At 38.4% G+C, this 21,669-nt stretch overlaps 1 protein-coding gene across 2 annotated transcripts in view; it reads right to left on the bottom strand.

Annotated features, from left to right (window-relative positions):
• The window catches only part of SMOC2 (SPARC related modular calcium binding 2), a 175,490-nt gene that overhangs the window by 72,828 nt on the left and 80,993 nt on the right, over positions 1-21,669 (bottom strand). For both annotated transcript variants that reach the window (XM_073335247.1, XM_073335246.2), the window contains exons 5-7: positions 13,797-13,844; positions 8,706-8,756; positions 7,839-7,913 (exon numbers count right to left, since the gene is read on the bottom strand). In XM_073335247.1, the coding sequence (XP_073191348.1) occupies positions 7,839-7,913; positions 8,706-8,756; positions 13,797-13,844 (174 nt within the window). The remainder of the gene's footprint in view (positions 1-7,838; positions 7,914-8,705; positions 8,757-13,796; positions 13,845-21,669) is intronic.

The following is a 21,669-nucleotide window of genomic DNA, read 5'->3' as shown; positions in this document are numbered from 1 at the left end:
AACACTGTAATACCCATCTGTCACATTAATCACACTCACTGACAGCCTCTGCTGATAGCCTCAAACTGGACAGGCAGGTAAGACAAGCAATTATCTTACCCTATATATATTTAAAATAATTTCAGTCTTGATCACAGTTGTGCTGTTAAAGCAGAACATGTCATGAACATTTTGTAAGAAAGAAAAACAAGTGCCAAAAGTATGTGTGCACATTAGCCAGTTCGCTTATATTTCACTCAACCCACATATACTGTATAGGGTAAGATAATTGCTTGTCTTACCTGCCTGTCCAGTTTGAGTCTAAGACAAGCAATTATCTTACCCTGTGTGTGTGTGTGTATATATATATATATAGGTTGAATGAAATATAAGAGAACTGGCATAGATAGATAGATAGATAAGATAATTACTTGTCTTACCTGCCTGTCCAATTTAAGATAATTATCTTACTCTATATATACATATACACTGAGTAAGAGAATTGCTTGTCTTACCTGCCTGTCCAATTAAATATTATATATATTTAATTGCATCAACTTATGTTAAAAACACTTTGTTATTTTTCTACATGTAAAACCTTCATTTACAATAGAAATGGTACCACATCTTTTATGTACCATATATTGTAGCTGTACTATGTGATAGAGTTTTGTGAATGAAGCTGCTGTAGGATTGAGCCCTCAATAGAAGATTGATATTGCCTTAGAACATAAGAATGGCCATACTGGGTCAGACCAAAGGTCCATCTAGCCCAGTATCCTCTCTTCCGACAGTGGCCAATGCCAGGTGACCCAGAAGGAATGAACAGAACAGGTAATAATCAAGTGATCCATCCCCTGTAGCCCATTCCCAGTTTCAGACAAACAGAGGCTAGGGACACCATCAGTGCCCATCCTGGCTAATAGCCAATGATGAACCTATGCTCCATGAACTTATCTAGTTCCTTTTTGAACCCTGTTATATTCTTGGCCTTCACACCATCCTCTGGCAATGAGTTCCACAAGTTGACTGTGCGTTGTGTGAAAAAATACCTCCTTTTGTTTATTTTAAACCTGCTGCATATTAATTTAATTTGGTAACCCCTAGTTTGTATGTTATGAGAAGGAGTAAATAACACTTCCTTATTTACTTTCTCCACACCAGTCAAGATTGTATAGACTCTATCATATTCCCCCCTTAGTCATTTCTTTTCCAAGCAGGAAAGTCCCAGTCTTAATCTCGCCTCACATGGAAGCTGTTCCATACCACTAATAATTTTTGTTGCCCTTTTCTGAATCTTTTCCAATTCCAATATATCTTTTTTGAGATGGGTCAACCATATCTGCATTCAGTATTCAAGATGTGGCTGTACCATGGATTTATATAGAAACAATATGATACTTTCTGTCTTATTATCTATCCTTTTCTTAATGATGCCCAACATTCTGTTAGCTTTTTTGACTGCCGCTGCACATTGAGTGGATGTTTTCAGAGAACTATCCACAATGACTCCAAGATCTCTTTCTTGAGTGGTAACAGCTAATTTAGACCCCATCATTTTATACGTATAGTTGGGATTATGTTTTCCAATATGTATTACTTTGCATTTATCAACACTGAATTTCATCTGCCATTTTGTTACCCAGTCACCCAGTTTTGTGAGATCCTTTTGTAGCTCTTTGCAGTCTGCTTGGGACTTAACTATCTTGAGTAGTTTTGTATCATCTGCAAATTTTGCACCTCACTGTTTACCCCTTTTTCCAGAACATTTATGAATATGTTGAATAGTTCCCAGTACAGACCCCTGACGGACACCACTATTTACCTCTCTCCGTTCTGAAAACTGACCATTTATTCCTACCCTTTGTTTCCTATCTTTTAACCAATTACCAATCCAAGAGACGATGTTCCCTCTTATCCTGTGACAGCTTACTTGCTTAACAGCCTTTGGTGAGGGACCTTGTAAAAGGCTTTCTGAAAATCTATGTACACTATATCCACTGGATCCTCCTTGTCCACATGCTTGTTGACCCCCTCAAATAATTATAGTAGATTGGTGAGGTATGATTTCCCTTTACAAAAACCATGTTGACTTTTCCCCAAATTATGTTCATCTATGTGTCTGACTATTTTGTTTTTTACTATAATTTCAACTAGTTTGCCCAGTACACAAGTCAGGCTTACTGGCCTGTAATTGCCTGGATCACCTCTGGAGGCCTTTTTAAAAATTGGTGTCACCTTAGCTATCCTCCAGTCATTTGGTACAGAAGCTGATTTAAATGATAGGCTACAAACTACAGTTAGTAGTCCTGCAATTTCAACATTTGAGTTCCTTCAGAACTCTTGGATGAATACCATCTGGTCCTGGTGACTTATAACTGTCTAGTTTATCAATTTGTTCCAAAACCTTCTCTAATGACACCTCAATGTGGGACAGTTCCTCAGATGTGTCACCTAAAAAGAATGGCTCAGGTTTGGGAATCTCCCTCACATCCTCAGCCGTGAAGACCAATGCAAAGAATTCATTTAGTTTCTCTTATGGTCCTTAGGTGCTCCTTTAGCATCTTGCTCATCCAGTGGCTCCACTGGTTGTTTAGCAGTCCTCCTGCTTCTGATGTACTTTAAAAAAAATGTGCTATTACTTTTTGAGTCTTTGCCTAGCTGTTCTTCAAATTCTTTTTTGGCCTTCCTAGTGATATTTTTACACTTCATTTGCCAGAGTTTATGCTCCTTTGTATTTTCCTCACTAGGATTTAACTTCCATTTTTTAAAGGATGCCTTTTTGTCTCTCACTGCTTCTTTTACTTTGTTTTTTAGCCACGGTGGCATTTTTTGGTTCTCTTACTATGTTTTTTAATTTGGGGTATACATTTATAAATATCAGATGTCTATTGCTTTGAAATTGACAATGTAATCTTAAACTGTATTGATCAAATACCAATACATTATTTCAGAAAATGAAATCAAATGTCAAACATGGTCTTTTCCTCCCTGTGCATATGTAAAACTAATAATGCCCCCAAGTTAAGCAAATTGGGTGAAATCCTTGCTCCAATGAATTACATTAGAGTTTTGCCACTGATTTAAATGCGGCCAACATTTTCACTCATTACGTCAATGAAACTACTCATGTGCTTAAAGTTAGGCATGTAAATCAATATCAAGTTCATTAAGGGGTGAAGAAATGTTAAAATTTCTTTCAGGCATCTTTTTTTGTTGATAGTACTAAGTTATGAACAAAAATAATTTAAAATCACTCTATAAAAACTCTGTATTATGCTATTGACTAAGGTACACCTAAATGCCTATGCTAACAATAAATCACTTATTTCTTAATGAAATCCAATACAAAGTTATTACTATTAATACATACATAAAATTAAACCTATACGTTTATAAGACTGTGGTTTTGTATCTAGGGACTCTGGAGACATATTATTTGGGTCTGACTCTTCCAATTTGTAGTACATGGCTCTTGATGGTCTGGATTCAGGAAACAACATAATCATGAGCTTAAGTGCATTCTTTATTCAGGGTGAGGGGGGCTCTGAATTGGGGCCTGTGAAATTACATGCAGTTGGGGGTCATTTATTTTTACTTTTGTATGTATATGGTAGAGTGCACCTGAATTACTTAATAATTTGAGGGTTTTTCTTCTAGCATTAGTAATATATCCTCAGTTAAATCCCCCTTCCCAGAGAAGTGTTCCCAAAACAGACTATGGAAAATCTTTCCCCACTAAAAGAAATCTAAACAAGAATCATGAATCTAACCAGGTGTATGCTAAACTTCACTTATTTACTCACATAGGCTTTCAGTCACTCTTCCTTCTCCTGTATTTTGACATACAAAACTACATACTTCACACACACAAGGAGTGTGATTTTTGTTTAATTTACAATAAGGTTGTGATCCTCCACTGATGTAAACTGGCATAGCTCCATAAAAAGTCAATAGAGCTTCTCTGATTTACACCAATTGGGAATCTGACCAAAATGTCTTGGAATATGCTGTTTGACAGCTATACATTATAGAATATGAATAGCTATAGTAAATATTGTCAGCCAGGTTCCCAACTATTGTAAATTGTCTTCAGTGGAGCTGCCCTGGTTTACACCAGCTTTACATCTGACCTTTAATATTTTGGTCAATCTCACATAGAAAAAAAACATTATTTTAATAAATGCAGAAAAAACACATGAAAAGACCTTTTCTTGGACTTTTTATAAGGCCATAGAAGGAAATTTGAAAAACATACAACCTCAGCACATACAAACTTTTTTAAAAGTTAGATAAATGCCACCAGGCAGGAAAATTATGAAGAAAATCATTTTTGAAAATCATTTGCAACATAAAAACACAACTAAAATGGAAATATTCAGATGTTTCTAACAGCAGAAATCATTCTAATTGCAGTCATCATAAGCCCTGATGGTAATGGTTTGCTGCTAGGAGTAACATTTTGTCGACAAAAGTTAATAGACTAAACATTACTTCTCAAACACCTTTTTTTAACCAGCGAAGGTCTACTTCCCCAAACCAACAAACTGAAGGTGCACCAGAAATTGTTATATAATACTGAAATGTAATCCAGCAATTTCATGCTCTGCATCTGTAAATCTTCCAGTTATTTGTGCTAAATTCATTTAGACTTTTTAAAATCAAATTATTAGGTAACTAATATAAACTGGAATTTCCTGAGCCATTATTTTCAGTCTTGCAGTTACTAAAAGCCAACACAGGTTTTATTGGCTAATTATAAGTGACAGGTCACTTACAGAACAGCAAATATTTTACAAGCCCGTTATGGGTGAGGTACAATAAATACAGTGTATTCATTTGTAGTCCTTAACCCATCAAAAGTGTGGGTACTTTCTAGCAGGATATTTCATTATTCTTAGTCATGCATTAAACTGGGCCACTTTCTGAATTCATTTGCTGTGTATTGTGGGAGAATGTGTCTGTCCTTGCAGGATTTCTGTGTGGAAATGCTCCTGTGGGTACACCACAACTTTACCAGACAGCTGGTGTCAGCTTCTGGCCAACTGGCAGCGCAGGAAAGAGATTTCTTGGAGGACATTTGTTCATATGCTGTGGAAGTACAGAAGAAATGGAGCAGCCAAACTTGGGGCTCAAACACAATGCAAAACAAGGGAGGAGTAAGACAAGGAAATAAAGCCCAGGTGGAATTGTGGGATAGGACTGGAGGACCAACAGCACTGCAAGTAGGTGGGTTGCTAGTCCAGGCTGAAGTGAAACCTGTGCTCATCCTATACCCACAGCCTTGTCTGCTGGCGTGGGCACAATGTACCCTCAAACCCAGGTTAGAGAATATTTTGTGAGGAGGGGCAACACACAATCTATAGCCCAGACTAATGCTGCAGGGAAGCCATACCTGTGCTGTGCTGTGCTGTGCTGTGCATAGGTGGAGGCTAGGACAATGACAATACTTAACACAGCTAATAAGTATGCTAATTTTAAACAGTTTGAAGCTTCCCCATCAGTACGATCATATTGTACAGGTAATAGAAGCAACAACAGAGATAGCTGTGTTTCCTTCTAATTTTGATGTATTGGATCTCACTGTTCATGAAGGACTCATTAACAGCCAGTAACATTCATCAGTGTTTTCTTTTGTGAATTCCCATGCTTCTTCATGTTTGAATCTTGAATCACTCCTATTTGTTCCAAACTCAGTAACACTTTTGCTTTGGCCCAAACTGGTCTCCAATATCATAAAAATGAAATAAATACCCCTAAAAATGAAGTACTTCTAGAGACTGGATTTTTTTGTTTGTTTTACACTTCCAGAAGAATTTTGCTCTTTCTGGCTGATGTTACACAGAGAAACAACAAAATAAATCTCCAGCATGGAAAGCATTTGCTTAGAATAGTGGTGTGAAAACTTTTCCAGTTGCTCCCCCTCCCCCATACCATTCACAAAATTTGTCACACCCTCCCTCCATTACATGTAATCTGGAAAAAAAATTGTGTTTTTTTGCAAGTTGGTGGAAGGAATGAAAAATGTATATTTATTACTAAATTTATAAGACTAGTAAAAGTTATTAGGAAGTAGTAAACACAAAGTATTACAAAGTGCAAACATACACATAAACAGTTCACTTGATACTGACTGTCCGAGAGTCTTTGCTTGGCACCTTTTATGGCATCATAATCTGTGCATTGCTGAGTAGATTGTGCACGCACTAGACTTGAAGGTCGCACTGGATGGTGGAGGGGAAACAGAGATGAGGCTATTCATTCCTTTGGTTTAGTGTTAGAGCATCTGACTCACTTGAGGGGTCCTGGGCTCTCAACTATTATTATATATGTTGCCGGTTTAGGTCTTTTAATGTCAATTATTAATCATTAAATGAGTTTTAAAATTAATGAGAATCAAAATTCATTTGAAAGGCATCATAGGCCTACTGTAGTTATGAAACTTACCAAATTGTTGAAAATAACCCAGCCTGCACTTCTATTTGTATGTTTGTTTTTTAAAAGGTCAAAAGGCTGAAGTTTCTTCACCCCCCACGGGAAACTCTTGCACCCTCTTGAGGGGGCATGACCGCCCAATTTATACACCACTGGCTTAGAACATCCCCTGAAGGTTCTCTTTAGGCCTATTCCTTTCTAAGTCTTTGTGATACTCTCTTGGAGGGAAAAGGGAAATATTGGAAAGTATTGTTTTGGTGCTATGAATAAACCATAGAGTTAACATGTGGAGATTTGTGGGGCCCTACAATAATATACCCTTCTTTGTTTTGATCACTGCTCATCTTCTTATATCCATTTTGGCCCCAATTCAGCAAAACACTTTAACTTGCTTAATTTTAAGGAAATGCTTAATTTCCATTGGGACTTAAACATGTGCTTAAGTGTTTTGCTGAATCAGGGGCTTTATTAACAATACCTCAGTTTTGTATAAATGCTTTGTACCAACTGAATATCCCTTGCTATTATCTCTTATTCATGCATAGGACATTACCTGACATAGGAGCTCAGTTAATGGCTGAAGTAGGAAAATAACATATGAGGGCCACGCAACTCAGTGAGGTTCTACTTGGAGAGTTTTCTACAGATCATCCTATCGTGGGGGCAGGATTTATGGCTCTCCGAAGCAGCAGATTTCTCAGCAGTTGAGAGATTTCACTGTGAGTCTTAGACATCTGCATAGAAGCCCAGTTCCACCCTTCTGAAAGCTCACTTGTGATAGACTAACAAACAGAGTAAGGTCAAAACTTTAAAAATAAAATACAAATCCATGTCATCAAACCCATTTTAAATTAGTCCTTGACAATTAACACACAAATTATCATAATTTGGCAGAGGGCACATTTATAAAACAAGAAAGAAAAACTGAGAAATCTGTCCTTCCAGTTTTCTCTGAACGGACAAGCAATTTCTTTCTCCCTTTCAGATCTGTCTCATCCAGATTTCCCCTCACACATATGCCCTACACCATCTTTTTCTAAGTACATACTTACTATATTGTACCAAATCAATTAAAAATACATGTTCCAAACAAAAAAACCAAAGTATTCATGTAGATGAGAAAAATAAATGTGCCATATCTGCAGCTGTTCAAATTGTCATGGCTCCCTCCAGTGACTTCAAAGGTTTCCACCAGCTGAGGAGCTGGCCAAAAACATTTAAATATAAAAAAGGAAAATATAATAATCATATTACATAATCTCTACATTTCATCACAAATCTTTAAGCCACTGTTGTGGTGGGAAGATGGAAGTATAAGTTTTGGTGTATAAAAATAACTTTCGCTTCCACAACTGCAATTTGAATATGAATTAATAAATCGCTTCCAAGCAACTTTGCAAAGCAAGGAGACCAAATAATCTTACCTGAATTTTTATTGGTTTTGTTTTGCCTACTCTTTACTTGCTCAGTCCATAATGTAGGGTAACGAGAAGCTATATCTAGAAAAATCAAGCATGACAAAATTTACATTATTATAATCTTAAAAACTAAAACAATCTGTAGCAAACAAATATTAAGTGGTCAATGAACAAGATAAGGCTGACAGCATATTATGGTACGTGTCTAACAAAGAAAAGGACACATTGCAGCACTTTAGAACAGCTACATTCATGCACTTAGCAGCAGTGAAAAAATATGGTACAATCTGGCACCTATGTTTTAATATTTTCACACCAGATTCTGCCATCCTTACGCACAATGAGTAATAACTGACTTTGAGTGTAGGCCCAATACAGCAAAATAGGGCTGATGTGGCAAGTAGGCATTGTATTGGCCTTCAGCACAGGGCTGATTATCACCTAATGTGAGGAAGTGTGGCAGAATAAGGACCTTACCCTGTTGTCAGAGGGGATGTATGGGGCATAACGAGGGCAGAATTTGGTCTTTAACATTTTAATTTGGCCCTTTACGCTTTAAAATTAACAGCTCAAGTCTGAAGTGCATCTTCACTTGAAAAATGACTGTGAACTTGGCATTATGGGATTCCATAGTTGTGTCTCCATGAGGTCCCTATGAAATTTGCTCACTTTTTACAAGTAAGATTGCTGTACTCTGGCTGTCCCACTTGGAAACAGGTATGGAAGCTTTCAGCCTCTTGGCAAATCACCAAAAGCATGCTAAATCCTGTAACGTTTGGGAGCCCTTTCTCTAAGGTAACAGTTATGCTACAGTATATGGTATATAATATGTCATTTTGGCATTACTCTGTTACCATTCCTAAAAATGCTTACCTTCCTCATCACCTTGAGGCTGAGTCTCCAGCGCAGGAGCTGAGGCATCATCTGAATTCAGAATGGAAAAGATTTGCAAGGAGACTACAATTATGAGAGTAAATTAAATAAGTGTACATACATGGTTGATGCTAATGATTTGCACATAGCCCCGGCCGGTTAACAAACACCATAAGTATTATATCACACACATAAACTACAGCTTATAAATCTACAGCATTCAAGGTTACTGTTTATATATATGAATGACCTGAGTGCAAGATTTTTGAGACATCAGTCAGTGAGTTATACACTGCCAGGGATTAAAAAAAAATACTATGCATTGATTCCTATAGAACATAACTAATTAAACAAATATTTTCAAAAGAATAAATTGATATAGACATAGAAAAGGTAAGCCCTGTGAAAGCAAAAGCAATCTGGGCAAGTGAGTGGATGTAGTCCTTCTCCAGCCTAAAACAAAACCAGGGTTTCTTTTGGCCCAGCAAAATTCATTTGATACGCCAGCTCTTTTCACAAACAAGTTCCTTAGTTTAAAGAACCAGATAATCATTTGCATTGCTATCATCCTTCAGTCAGCCATCCCCATGCGTTGCAACCAACCACCACTGCAAGAGAAGAGGGAGTAAAATGTACCGGAAAGAATACAGTAAAGATAAGGATAAATCTTCAACTTATTCAAAAGCATTGCAAGAAATACATGTAGCTAGAAAATCTCACTATAAAAAAATTGTTCAAATGAGCAATCTCTGGGAAACAGTAGTACATATTTTCAATCCAAAGACCATTTTTTAGCTATTTAAAGGGGTGGGCTGTTTATATGTTTTAATACGCTGAATGAGCCACAGTATGCAACATAACTTAATTGTCCATATCAGCCAGTTGCTGGCATTTCTTGTGAAACAGAACTGCCTGCAACATTATGATGCCCCACCAGAAACAATAGCCTCTGTGCAGGATTTGGCTAGAATTCCTTGAAGTTACCACTTCTGGATCGCAATCTCGTTTCCAGATTGTTTACCCAATATTTTGCATAGAAGCTATAACAGAATATAGCTTTTTCATGTACCTATTTTTACTAGGATGATTTCAGGCAACAGTGAAAATGGACTATACCATCCACCTCCTTGCCACTGCAACTCAATAGCTGCCTCTGCCTGCTCCCTTGTCCCCACTACACGGGCTGCCACTATGTTGCCTTTATGTAGATCATGCAAGGGAATGAGAAATAATCTGTCTTCCCAATACGAGACCACAATTTATTCCTCAGGAACATAGTACTGCTGATAAATACTAGACGGGTAGTCATGCTATCCTAAAGTCCTCTCTCTGCAGAACAGGTAAAGCAAAGCAGCAACAGTGGAAACTTCCCAACCAATATGCTTCAATCTAAACTTGTGGGGGACTTCCTGTTTAGATGAGCAAGTCATTCATTCTCCATATCCATTTAATATTTGGTCACTATGTTGAGATGGATGACAAGAGTGCACATTACTGTCAGTTTGACCAGTGTTTTTTGTAATATTCTCTGGAAAGTGGACTGAAGCCACCAACTCATTTCAGAGAGGACACCAAACACATGTAATTATGTATGAATTCAAGACTTACTATCAAATTGTCTACCACTATCTGATTCAGAAAAATCTCCAGATTTGGGGGGGGGGGGTGAGTGAATAATAAATAATACAAATAAATTCAATCTGATTATACTTTTCTAATTGTATTCCCCCATACCCTTTCATTAGATAGGGCATTTGTTCTTGGAAGTGATATGGTCTGAATTCAGCTATATTACTGGAAACCTTACAGACGAGCAGCCCAGTGAAAAATATTCTAGTGGCAGCCTTGTTCCATTTATGAATATCTTTGTTCAAGTGGCATTTAACATTAGTCCATAACAATATTTTTTAAAGGAGCTAAGGTGCAAAAAAGGCCTTGTCCAAAAATTGGCATAGGGTTGGGAAGAGAGAGAAGCTTGTTGCTGGTGATTAATGAATCAGATCTTTGATTTGAGGATATCCCTATAATCTGAAAAAGATTAGCTCTCCACAGAAGTGGGGTCAGGGCAACAGGCACACCTGAGGCATACCTAACTTGAAGGGAAGAATCCCATTGGGGCATCAGTAATTTCCTGTTTTTGCTCTTTCAGATCCACCTGTTTCTGAAAAAACATTTAGTGTTTGGAAGAAGATATACAGTAATTCACTGTTCAGAATAAGAAGCAATATGGCATCATCAAGATATAAAATCAGAGCAGTTCTAATTGAACTGGTTTTCCAAATTCACAATATTTCATGCAGATCACACTGAATGTGTATGTTTAAACACAGCCCTGGTACTCAGATCTCACTTATTCAAAACATTGCCATGCCCCTGGCTAAAATCAGAGGATGGGGATACGGCCGTCATTCAGATAACAGTGTTCTTCAGCCAAGATAGGTTTCAGAGTAGCAGCCATGTTAGTCTGTATCCGCAAAAAGAACAGGAGGACTTGTGGCTAAGACAGGCTTTTTTTTTTCTCCTGAGTGGGAAAGAGGTTAAATTTCTGGATTGTGGGGCCACTAGGAAAGTGGATTAGGAAATGTCCCTGAAGCCTTTTTTCCCTCCACAGTTTAAGAGCACTGCAGCAGCACAGCTTCAGTCCCGTAGAGACCCTAATTTTCAAAGGCCTGAAAGTTTGCACCCGCCGTGCTTTACTCTTGGAATAACCAAAGCAGAAGACAAGCTTCATTCGTGTGGGACTTAGAAATAACATAGGAATCTTGCTGGCCATCTAGGTATGGCCTGTCAGCTATTCTATTCTATTCTATTCTATTCTATTCTATTCTATTCTGTGGATTCTGACTCTTCAAGGAATTCCTGGAGGAAGGGAGTGTCTCAGAGACTCCAGTCCTATTGTATTCTTAAACTATAAAATATTTCTACTGTATGAATTGTAAAACCAAAGATGGATCTGAAATTCCTGTCACTCATCTGGTAGTACAGTTATGTAGTGCTCCCAAGATCTGTTCTGATGTTTTTGACAGTGCTAGTTAATGCAAAATGCAAGCTTGAAAGAAAGGGTTGGTGGGGAGGAAGGATTCAGCTACTGAAAAGGAAGAATCAGGAACCTCCTGGGAAACAGGACATCTACACTTTGTGCTGCAGTTGTGCTGGTGAATAAAAACAAGGCACAAGTCAACAGTAACTGTGTAATGTCAAAAGCAAACATTTTTGATGAAGAAGGCTACATAACACATGCACTCTGTTTATCTCTGACCCCTGGTGATATAGATGCTGTTCATTCGGGCTTTGCAAATAACTCAGCTCTCACATACATCCTCATCAATAATCATTAGGCTTTTGGCATTCTACGGCATTGGCTTTATGGAATTTAAAATCTGACTGCCACCTCACAACAGAACATCTCCTAGGTGATGATAATACCCATGAGTGCATTAGGGTTTTGAGGAAAGTATTAAATAATATACAACAAAGGTGTATCAGCAGATCAATACCCATCTCAGATGAAGACACACTTTTCTCCTCCCCCCTCCCACCAGAGCCAGAAAGAGAATAAGTTCATCTCTGAAGGGAAATTTCACTCTCATGCTGAGAGGACTTTGCAAGGTTTGTTGGCTATAAGATGAAGATACTCATACAAAATCTTAAAATATGGAAAATGTTGATTAAGAACACTCTGGGCATGATTGAGAAATAGGACCCCAAGGTATGTCTGTAATAAGGCATGGAAACTAAAAAAGAGTCTGACATCTTTAGCCAGATAAGTACTGGCAGCTGGTTGGCCTCAACAGCAAAGAACACAACTGGATGCTTCAGTGTTCTACAACATTTCCCTTCATGCCTGGTTTCAGCCCATATATATCAAGCAGAGTTGAATGTAGACATGAAGGCTAATTTATTTAATCTTCACCACTGCTCAGCTCTCTGAAGAAAGGCTCAAAGACAAAAACAAAGGCTTCCAAGATCCAGACAGGTTTTTTACATGGTACAGTTAATGTAGTTCACAGCTGAGAATAAAATTCATGACCCACAGCAAGCTTCCCTAGCAGGATCCGTAGCAGGATAACTGGAGGTCAGTGGAGCCCAGAGGCTATCTGGTAAACACATGAAGGAACGGTTTCCCCTGCTCATTAACATATCTTTTAATAACTAACTTTCGAACAGCTACTGATTTTCTCAACATAATAGCACCACTTACACTGGTCAAACTAAAATCAGGGTACAATATAAAATTGCTAAAATTCCTGCAAAATCATAAGTCAACTATAACTACATGGGGCCAAATAGTCTTTCTATTTATGCTGGCATAAATCTGGAGTAACTCCTTTAAAGCCCATTTAAACCAGCATTACAGAGAGTATAATTTGGTTAAATATTTTCATTTGCCTTTAGAATTACTATTTTTTTCTTTTAGAGTAACAGCCGTGTTAGTTAGTTAGTTCGCAAAAAGAAAAGGAGTACTTGTGGCATCTTAGAGACTAACCAATTTATTTGAGCATGGTCCTATCTTAAATAAAGTCAAGGGCACAAATTCATGCCTGGTGTAACTCCTCCAACCTTGGTGGAGTCACATCACATAAAAATTTGCCCCAGAAACGTGAATTATTATAGGATACATACATGAGGTTGTATCTTTAATAGCAGCAACTCTTTGGCTATGAATGTGAGTCATCAGTTGAACTCATCACTGTAGAGAACAAAGTGCCAGGCCTCAGAGGAGTCAAGTCCAGGTTGCAATGGAGATGAAGTAATCGTACCAGTTCCCTGGATCTTGGGGCTAGACAGTGCTGGCTTTACCAGACAGACAGTACAGGCTGCCACCCAGGGCTAGAGAATATTAGGGGCAATAAAAGACTTAACAGCTGTTTACCGGGAGGGTAGCAATGGGCTGGGAAGGGAGTTTATTTTCCAGTTAGCCCAATGCAGCAAAATCTCTAGGAATGAGGTTGGACAAGTTAAAAAAAAACAAAAACACAAAAAAAACATGCACTGACATTTCAAACTTGTGAAAGATCAAGGTTTCAAATCCTGCAAGTTTACTAGTTTCCATAGTTTAAAAAAAAATTCACAACATTCTAAGACATTTACCTGTATTTCCTGCACCTTCTCGTTGTGGCAACTTCTCAGTTACAGACCCTGGAAGTGGAAAAAAGTGTAAACCAAAAAAAAATTATTTTCATTATCCACTCACCTTCGTAGTGACACACATTAGTCTAAATTATTCCCCTCTGTTTCTGTCAGCCATAAATACCAGACACTTCTTCCTTTGTAAGCCAATGGATTTTGGCTTGGCCCGGTACTGACATTTGCTCATGATCAACTTAGGGTGAGGTGTTTGTTTTTGGTCACCACCGCACCTAAGTCAAAGAGAACCCAGGCACAGTAGATGAATACACATGCAAGAAAACATGCTCATGCACGTCACAGTCATAGGCCAATATCCTGCAATCAGATCCATGCTGCAGACTTTTACACCTGTATGAAACTCCATTGACTTCAATAGGGCTCTGCCTGGGTATAGGAGTCCCGCTGGCTCCATTTGCAAGATCAAACCCTTCATATAGATAAAAGCAGCAAAAAGTACTGTGGCACCTTATAGAAAACTTATGCTCCAGTACGTCTGTTAGTCTACAAGGTGCCACAGGACTCTTTGCCACTTTTACAGATCTAGACTAACACAGCTACCCCTCTGATACTTCATATAGATAATTTGTTGTCCATGGTTTCTCAGATCTTCCTGGACACAGCAGAGAGGGGGGACTGATAAGAGCCAATCAAGGCTCTCTGATCTCATTTATCCAGTGCTGTCATATGTTAAAGTAGCAGGAGACAGCTTTAATTTATATCACTGATGTAAGCCCCCACTCCCGGGACTTTATGCTGATGGAGAAATGGGCATAACAGAGCACTGCTTCACCATACCATCTCTCTTCCCCTCTGCCTTGCTGCCACTCTGACCCCAACATACCCTCCCCTCAACACAGCTACCTCCACTAGCTTTACATCAGTTCCCCCTACACAGGGGGAACTCTCTAGGGCAAATCTCTGGCTGATTTAAGGCAGAGGCATCACAAAGTGAATTTGATGGACTGGTGAATCCAGGACCCCAAATTGACAGTAGTTGTATACTTCAAATAATTCTCATTTAATATATGTAAAAGAGGAAACAAAATGAAAAATTAAATACAGTAATTTTTACAAAATATTTGTAAAGATTTGTTCATTGTTGTGGCATTTAGTATTTAGACTGCAAATTGCATAGTTTGGTGGATCACAGTGTATTTATCTGCACAACTGAAAAATAGGAAACAGCAAATTGTATTGCACAATTATCTGTTTTATGTTGCAACTACTTTTATTTGTTCACTTTAATTTCCAGTTTAGGCTTATTACATTCGAGTACAATTCTTGAGCTTTGTCATGAAATTCCTTGGAAATTTTGTGATGGCAAAATTTTGATAAAATTGAAAAATTGGTTGATTAAAACCGGCAAAAGTTCTTTTTATCAAACATCCATGTAATAAAAATGAGAGGAAGTCCTGCCCGTTAAGAAGAAATAGGGGCACTGGATGGCTTGGAGAACTGATTGCTAATGAGATATGGAAACTTTGAATGATAACTGATAGTCCTTTCTGGCCTTAAAATCTATGAATTTATGTATCTATGAATTGCTCACACTAGATCAGTGGTGGGCAACCTGCGGCCTGCACACAGCCCATCAGGGTAATCCGTTGCCGGGCTGCAAGACAGTTTGTTTACATTGACTGTCCGCAGGCACGGCCGCTCGCAGCTCCCAGTGGCTGTGGTTTGACATTCCTAGTCAATGGCACCTGTGGAAAGAGGTGGCGACCCCGTACCACTTCCTGCAGCTCCCATTGGCTGGGAACGGTGAACCGCAGCCACTGGAAGCTGCGGGCAGCTGTGCCTCTGGACAGTCAACGTAAACAAATTGTTTTGTGGCCCACAGCAGATTACCCTGATGGGCCATCAGGGTGGATGGGCCCTAATGCCCACCACTGCCGTAGATTAATGGTTGAAATCTCTCCCAGGCTGATAGTAACTAAGCATCATTGCTAGCTGAATGAGGCATGGGTGCTGGGGAAAAATAGTATGCTATCATGTAATTATAGACTGCCATAATGCTTAAACAAGGGGGGAAATTAAGGTTGCACAGGCTACCTTAATTCTACCATTTCCTAATTTTTGAGTGCTTGACTTTGCACACTTAATAACAACCTAAATAACATTAACATCTTTTAAAATGTAATATTGCAAATAACTTGTTCAGAGAAATCTAAAATACCCATACCATAACCTTAATCATAAGTTGTCATAAATATAAACGGAAGGGTAAACACCTTTAAATTCCTCCTGGCCAGAGGAAAAACCCTTTCACCTGTAAAGGGTTAAGAAGCTAGGATAACCTCACTGGCACCTGACCAAAATGACCAATGAGGAGACAAGATACTTTCAAAGCTGGAGGGGGGGAGAAACAAAGGTTCTCTCTGTCTGTTTGATGTTTTTGCTGGGAACAGAAAAGGAATGGAGTCTTAGAACTTAGTAAGTAATCTAGTTAGATATGCGTTAGATTCTGTTTTGTTTAAATGGCTGATAAAAAAAGCTGTGCTGAATGGAATGTATATTCCTGTTTTTGTGTCTTTTTGTAACTTAAGGTTTTGCCTAGAGGGATTCTCTATGTTTTGAATCTGATTACCCTGTAAGGTATTTACCATTCTGATTTTACAGAGGTGATTCTTTTACTTTTTTCTTCAATTAAAATTCTTCTTTTAAGAACCTGATTGCTATTGTCATTGTTCTTAAGATCCAAGGGTTTGGGTCTGTGTTCACCTCTGCAAATTGGTGAGGATTTTTATCAAGCCTTCCCCAAGAAAGGGGGAAGGATTTTGGGAGGAAAGACGTTTCCAAGTAGGCTCTTTCCCGGTTATGTATTTGTTAGATGCTTGGTGGTGGCAGCAATAAAGTCCAAAGGCAAAAGGTAAAATAGTTTGTACCTTGGGGAAGTTTTAACCTAAGCTGGTAAAAATAAGTTTAGGGGGGTTTCATGAATGTGTGGGGACATGCTTGAAACCCCCCTAAGCTTATTTTTACCAGCTTAGGTTAAAACTTCCCCAAGGTACAAACTATTTTACCTTTTGGTAAAGCAATCAGGTTCTTAAAAGAAGAATTTTAATTGAAGAAAAAATAAAATAATCACCTCTGTAAAATCAGGATGGTAAATTCCTTACAGGGTAATCAGATTCAAAACATAGAGAATCCCTCTAGTCAAAATCTTAAATTACAAAAAGACACAAAAACAGGAATATACATTCCATTCAGCACAGCTTATTTTATCAGCCATTTAAACAAAACAGAATCTAACGCATATCTAACTAGACTGCTTACTAAGTGCTAAGGCTCAATTCCTTTTCTGTTCCTGGCAAAAGCATCACATAGACAGAGAGCCTTTGTTTCTCCCCCCCTCCAGCTTTGAAAGTATCTTGTCTCCTCATTGGTCATTTTGGTCAGGTGCCAGCGAGGTTATCCTAGCTTCTTAACTCTTTACAGGTGAAAGGGTTTTTCCTCTGGCCAGGAGAGATTTGAAGGTGTTTACCCTTCCCTTTAAATGTATGACATAAGTAAAAGAAATGTAATCAGATCCTGTGGCTGTGAAATTTTATAACCAGTTGTAACATCTGTTACTATGGAGGCTAAGATAAAGATAAATCTCATGCTCCAGAGTGTTAATTGATGGCCACAGAGGTCAGGAGGGATTTTTCACATACACATGTACAACCTTTTATAGTTGGCCATGTTCACATTAGGGTGACAGTTCCAGATTCCTCTGAAACATCAGATAATGACCGCTCCTAGAGAGAGGGTATCCCAGTGACTGTACGTGATCTGGTAAGGCAAATTCTGTCACTCCCATTTAACTTCAAGTAATTAACGAAACAACTCAAAATTGTTACTCCTACCTGTTGATTAGTGTGGTGTCATCGATAAACATTGACATTAACAGAGGCTCTGTCCTCTAAAAGGGCTCTGTCCTCTAAGAAATTAAGAGCAGACCTGTGTAAAACCTAACTTCCGCCTCAAAAAGCCCAACATAAAGCATGTGAGAGCTGGGGACAACACAATTTTGGTCAAGGGGATCCGGTTGTGGAACGAACTTCCAGAGCACATTAGGTAAATACATAATCTGATCATCTTTAGGAAACACTGCAAGTCCTTCCTCTTTGAAAAAGCCTTTCCACCACAGCAAGAATGACACTAACAGTAGTGACAGCCCCATCTACCCAAATAAACAGCCACCCCCAGTTTTTTAAAATTAAAAATAGAAGTAAAAACCTGTAACACAAACAAATTAACCAAGAGAAGCCAAATAAACAACAAGCAAGCAAACAAAAATACCCTAAGTACAGTTTTTACCATGAAGAGAGGCGATTCAGAAGCTCCATGACGTCCACTTCAGACTTTTCAATTGTTATTGATTTTACATGGAAGGTACTTAGATACTACAGGGATGGGCAGCATTAAAAACCCTAAACTAAACAGACAGTCTTTTTAAAAAATCCAATTAATTCAAAGAGTTCTGAATCATGCCCTAGTTGAGCCAACTTATCATTCATTAAACATTTGCCAAAAATTACTAAATGCTTTATTATTGCTCGTCTATAAAAATAGTTTCAGAATAAAGTGAGGGTTTAATCTGATTTCTTTTTCTTGGTATCAGACTGAATATACATTAAAAACAAGAAATGGAGCAGTTCATGAAGAGCCATTATCATAACATGAGGAATTATTATGTTAGAATGTTATGCAAAATGGGGACAACTTCAATTTAAATTAAGTTACGATTTGATAGATTTAGCAACTTAAATATCTATTGTATTATCACCTGGCAGAAAACACTGAGAAACTGTGCATTTTCAGCAAGTCATACTGCAGAAACTATAGACAGATTATTATAGATCGGTAATAAAAAGCCTTGAAAAGTGGAATAGTTGGAAACTTATACCAATGAAACCCCAAAATTAGAAGATGATTTTTGCCCAGTTTGGGGTATTATAACAACCCTAGGGGCAGAATGTCAGCTGGTGTAAATGGTCATAATGGCATTTCCCAATAGCAATGTTCAGTTTTAAACTAAAAGTTTTAAACCAAATATTAACAATTTTCAGCCAAAAATTGTCAAGTTTAGATTTTTTGCCAAAAAGTCAATTTTTTGGTGGAACATTTTGCCAAAATCATTACTTTTAATTTCATTGAAATTTTCAATGGTAAAATAACTTTTTCTGACCAGTTCTAATGTTGACTTTTTTTCACAATCACCTCGAATTTCTGTGCAAATTCATTTCAAACCTAAGACCAAGAGCTCTAATTAATGCAGTCTTTCTGAAGCAATAGAATGTGATGCTGAATTAGTCCATATGTGATGCCCATCTAATCATATTTCAGAAAGATTTATGTTAATGGCTGTTTGTTTTTTAAGACTGGAGTCTGGGATTTGCGTGTCGAAATCCTACTCAGTTTTCATGGGAGTAGGGTACCTGAATCTCTTAGACGTCTTTGAAAATCCCAGCTAGAGTTTCTAGCAATTATTACTAGTGGTGCTACTGTGATTGCAAAAAGCAATATGAAGTGGATTACACAGCTCTGAGGTTTGCTCATAGGTTTTTAGGCCAGAAATTTTTTAGATAATCTAATCTGATCTCTTGTAGATAATCTAATCTGATCACAGCCCATTAAATTTCACCCAGTAACTCCTATGTTAAGCTTAATAACTTGTGTATGGGTAAATCATATCTCCCAGAAAGGCACTCAGTCTTGGTCTGAAGACGTCAAGCATACATCTACATCAGTGTATCTGTAGCTACATGCCGCAGAGAAAAGCGGACTGCGTCCACATTGCATCCAAGCCTGACTGAGCCTTTCCCCACTTCTGGAGCCTCTCTGTGTGGCAGGGGAAGGATTCTAGTAGTGGGGAGCTGGCAAAGCCTTTTTCCTCTACCTTTTCCTGTGGCAGAGAAAGGTTACACAGTGGGTAGCTGCCTACGCCTTTCTCCACTGCCTCTCACCTGCCATAGTCTTTCTCCTCTTGGGGATTCAGCTCAGGTAGGCAATGGGACAATACACAGCTAAAAAACAGCAGTGTAGACAGGGAGGCATGGCTTGGGTGAGTAGAGAGCATGTACTTGCATACATCCTCACACCCTTCAGTCTCATCTTTTACCCTATTAGCCTAAAGCTGTGCCTGCCTGGTCACAGTGTTGTTCATACCCTTGCTAAGGGGGCTATGCGAGTATGTACTCTACCGGCCACCCAAAGAAGAGTACAGTGTGAACCTACAACAAAAGATGGAGAATCTACCACTTCCCTTGGTAGTTTGTTCCAGTGGTTAATCACCCTCACTGTTAAAAATGTGTGTGTCTTATTTCTAATTTGAATTTGTCCGGCTTTAATGTCCAGCTGTTGTTTTTTGTTAGATTAATAAGCCCTTTAGTACCCAGTATTTTCTCCCCGGGAAGGTATTTATACTTTGTGATCAAGTCACCTCTCAATCTGCTTTGTCAAAGAAATATAAAGCCTATCACTTCTCACCAGTTCAGATCTTGTTACCCAGGTTGATAGTAATGAAAAACCATTACACCTGACAATTGTTCAGCAGCCTATGTGAAATGAGTTGCTTGCCTCAATTCCGTTCCCCTCAGAAGTGCTAAATTCCCTGAGAATTAAAATGAAAATTAAATAAAAAAATCTTGCAGAATGTTTTTGTTGATCTAAAATAAGGATTTCAATAAGTGAATCACTGCATCAAAAGTCTTGTTTACCATACTGAACTGATGGCCATTTCAACATGAAGTTTAGACAAGGAAATTTGCCAGAGAAAAACTATCTGACATCACAAATCTGGCATGCAGATTTGAAAGCCTCCAAAACAGAAAATAAATGGCTGAGCAGCAAACTGCCACTAGGTTCTCAAGAGCTACACTTTTAATTGTTCATATTAGGAATACTTGTATTATTAGGTATTATTCGGAATTTCCGGTACTGTGTTTTTCTAGCATCATGGGTGAACCACTATAAACTAAATGGGCTTAACAGTAGCTGCCTCAATAAAATATAAGTGCAGAAAAAGACTCTACCATCATGGTAGCAGGCATAGCCAAGGGAGTTTCGGAAAATCTCCGCTAAATAGGGTGAAATACTAACTAAGGCTAAGGACCGTGCTATTTGATCTGTAAAGGCAGACTCCCACTTCCACACCATGCTCTGTTGAAGTCTAAAGGGCTGAAGTCAATGGGATTTTGAATGGGAGCAAGCATCTTTCTGTATGAATCTGCTTAAAGGATTTGTGTCTACTTTGGATTCAAGTGAAGTGTCAAAGGTCACAGGTGTAAACTGGTGGGGGTTATTACACTGACAGTGTGGTCAGCACTGTACAAAAAATGAAAAAAAAAATAGTAGCTGCCCAAGAAATTTACAGTCAATACAAGGATAAGACAAGAGCCCATGGGGAGTCTCAGCTGGTGAGAGCATAATTTTACTAGCTACAGAGAGGAGTGGGGATGGCAGTATCATGAGGTGTTGATTAGAGTTGTAGGCTTTTGGGAAGAAGTACAGTAAGCTTTCAGGGAGGGTTTTAATGCAGAGGGTGCACCCCTGGAGCACTGTGATACGGAATGTGTTCCAGATTTAACTGGTGACACTCACTGATGAATGCAGAGGAGTGTGGGAGAAGGAAATGAAGGGATCAGTGAGGCTAAACTCATTCAGGGAGTGAAGGGGGAAAGGGATGTAATAAGAAACAAGAGCAAAAATGTAGGCAGGAAGGATGGAGGACTGGAAGATGATCCTCTGTACTGTTACATACAAAACAAGGGGATCCATCGGGAAGAACCAAAAAGAAGTGCAATAAATATGTGTTATATATTTGAGTAAAGTAAGAGAGAAGAAAAGG

The sequence above is a fragment of the Lepidochelys kempii genome, chromosome 3, assembly GCF_965140285.1.
Source record: "Lepidochelys kempii isolate rLepKem1 chromosome 3, rLepKem1.hap1, whole genome shotgun sequence".
NCBI classification, from domain to species: domain Eukaryota; kingdom Metazoa; phylum Chordata; order Testudines; family Cheloniidae; genus Lepidochelys; species Lepidochelys kempii.
This window is presented reverse-complemented; position numbering and strand designations above follow the sequence as displayed.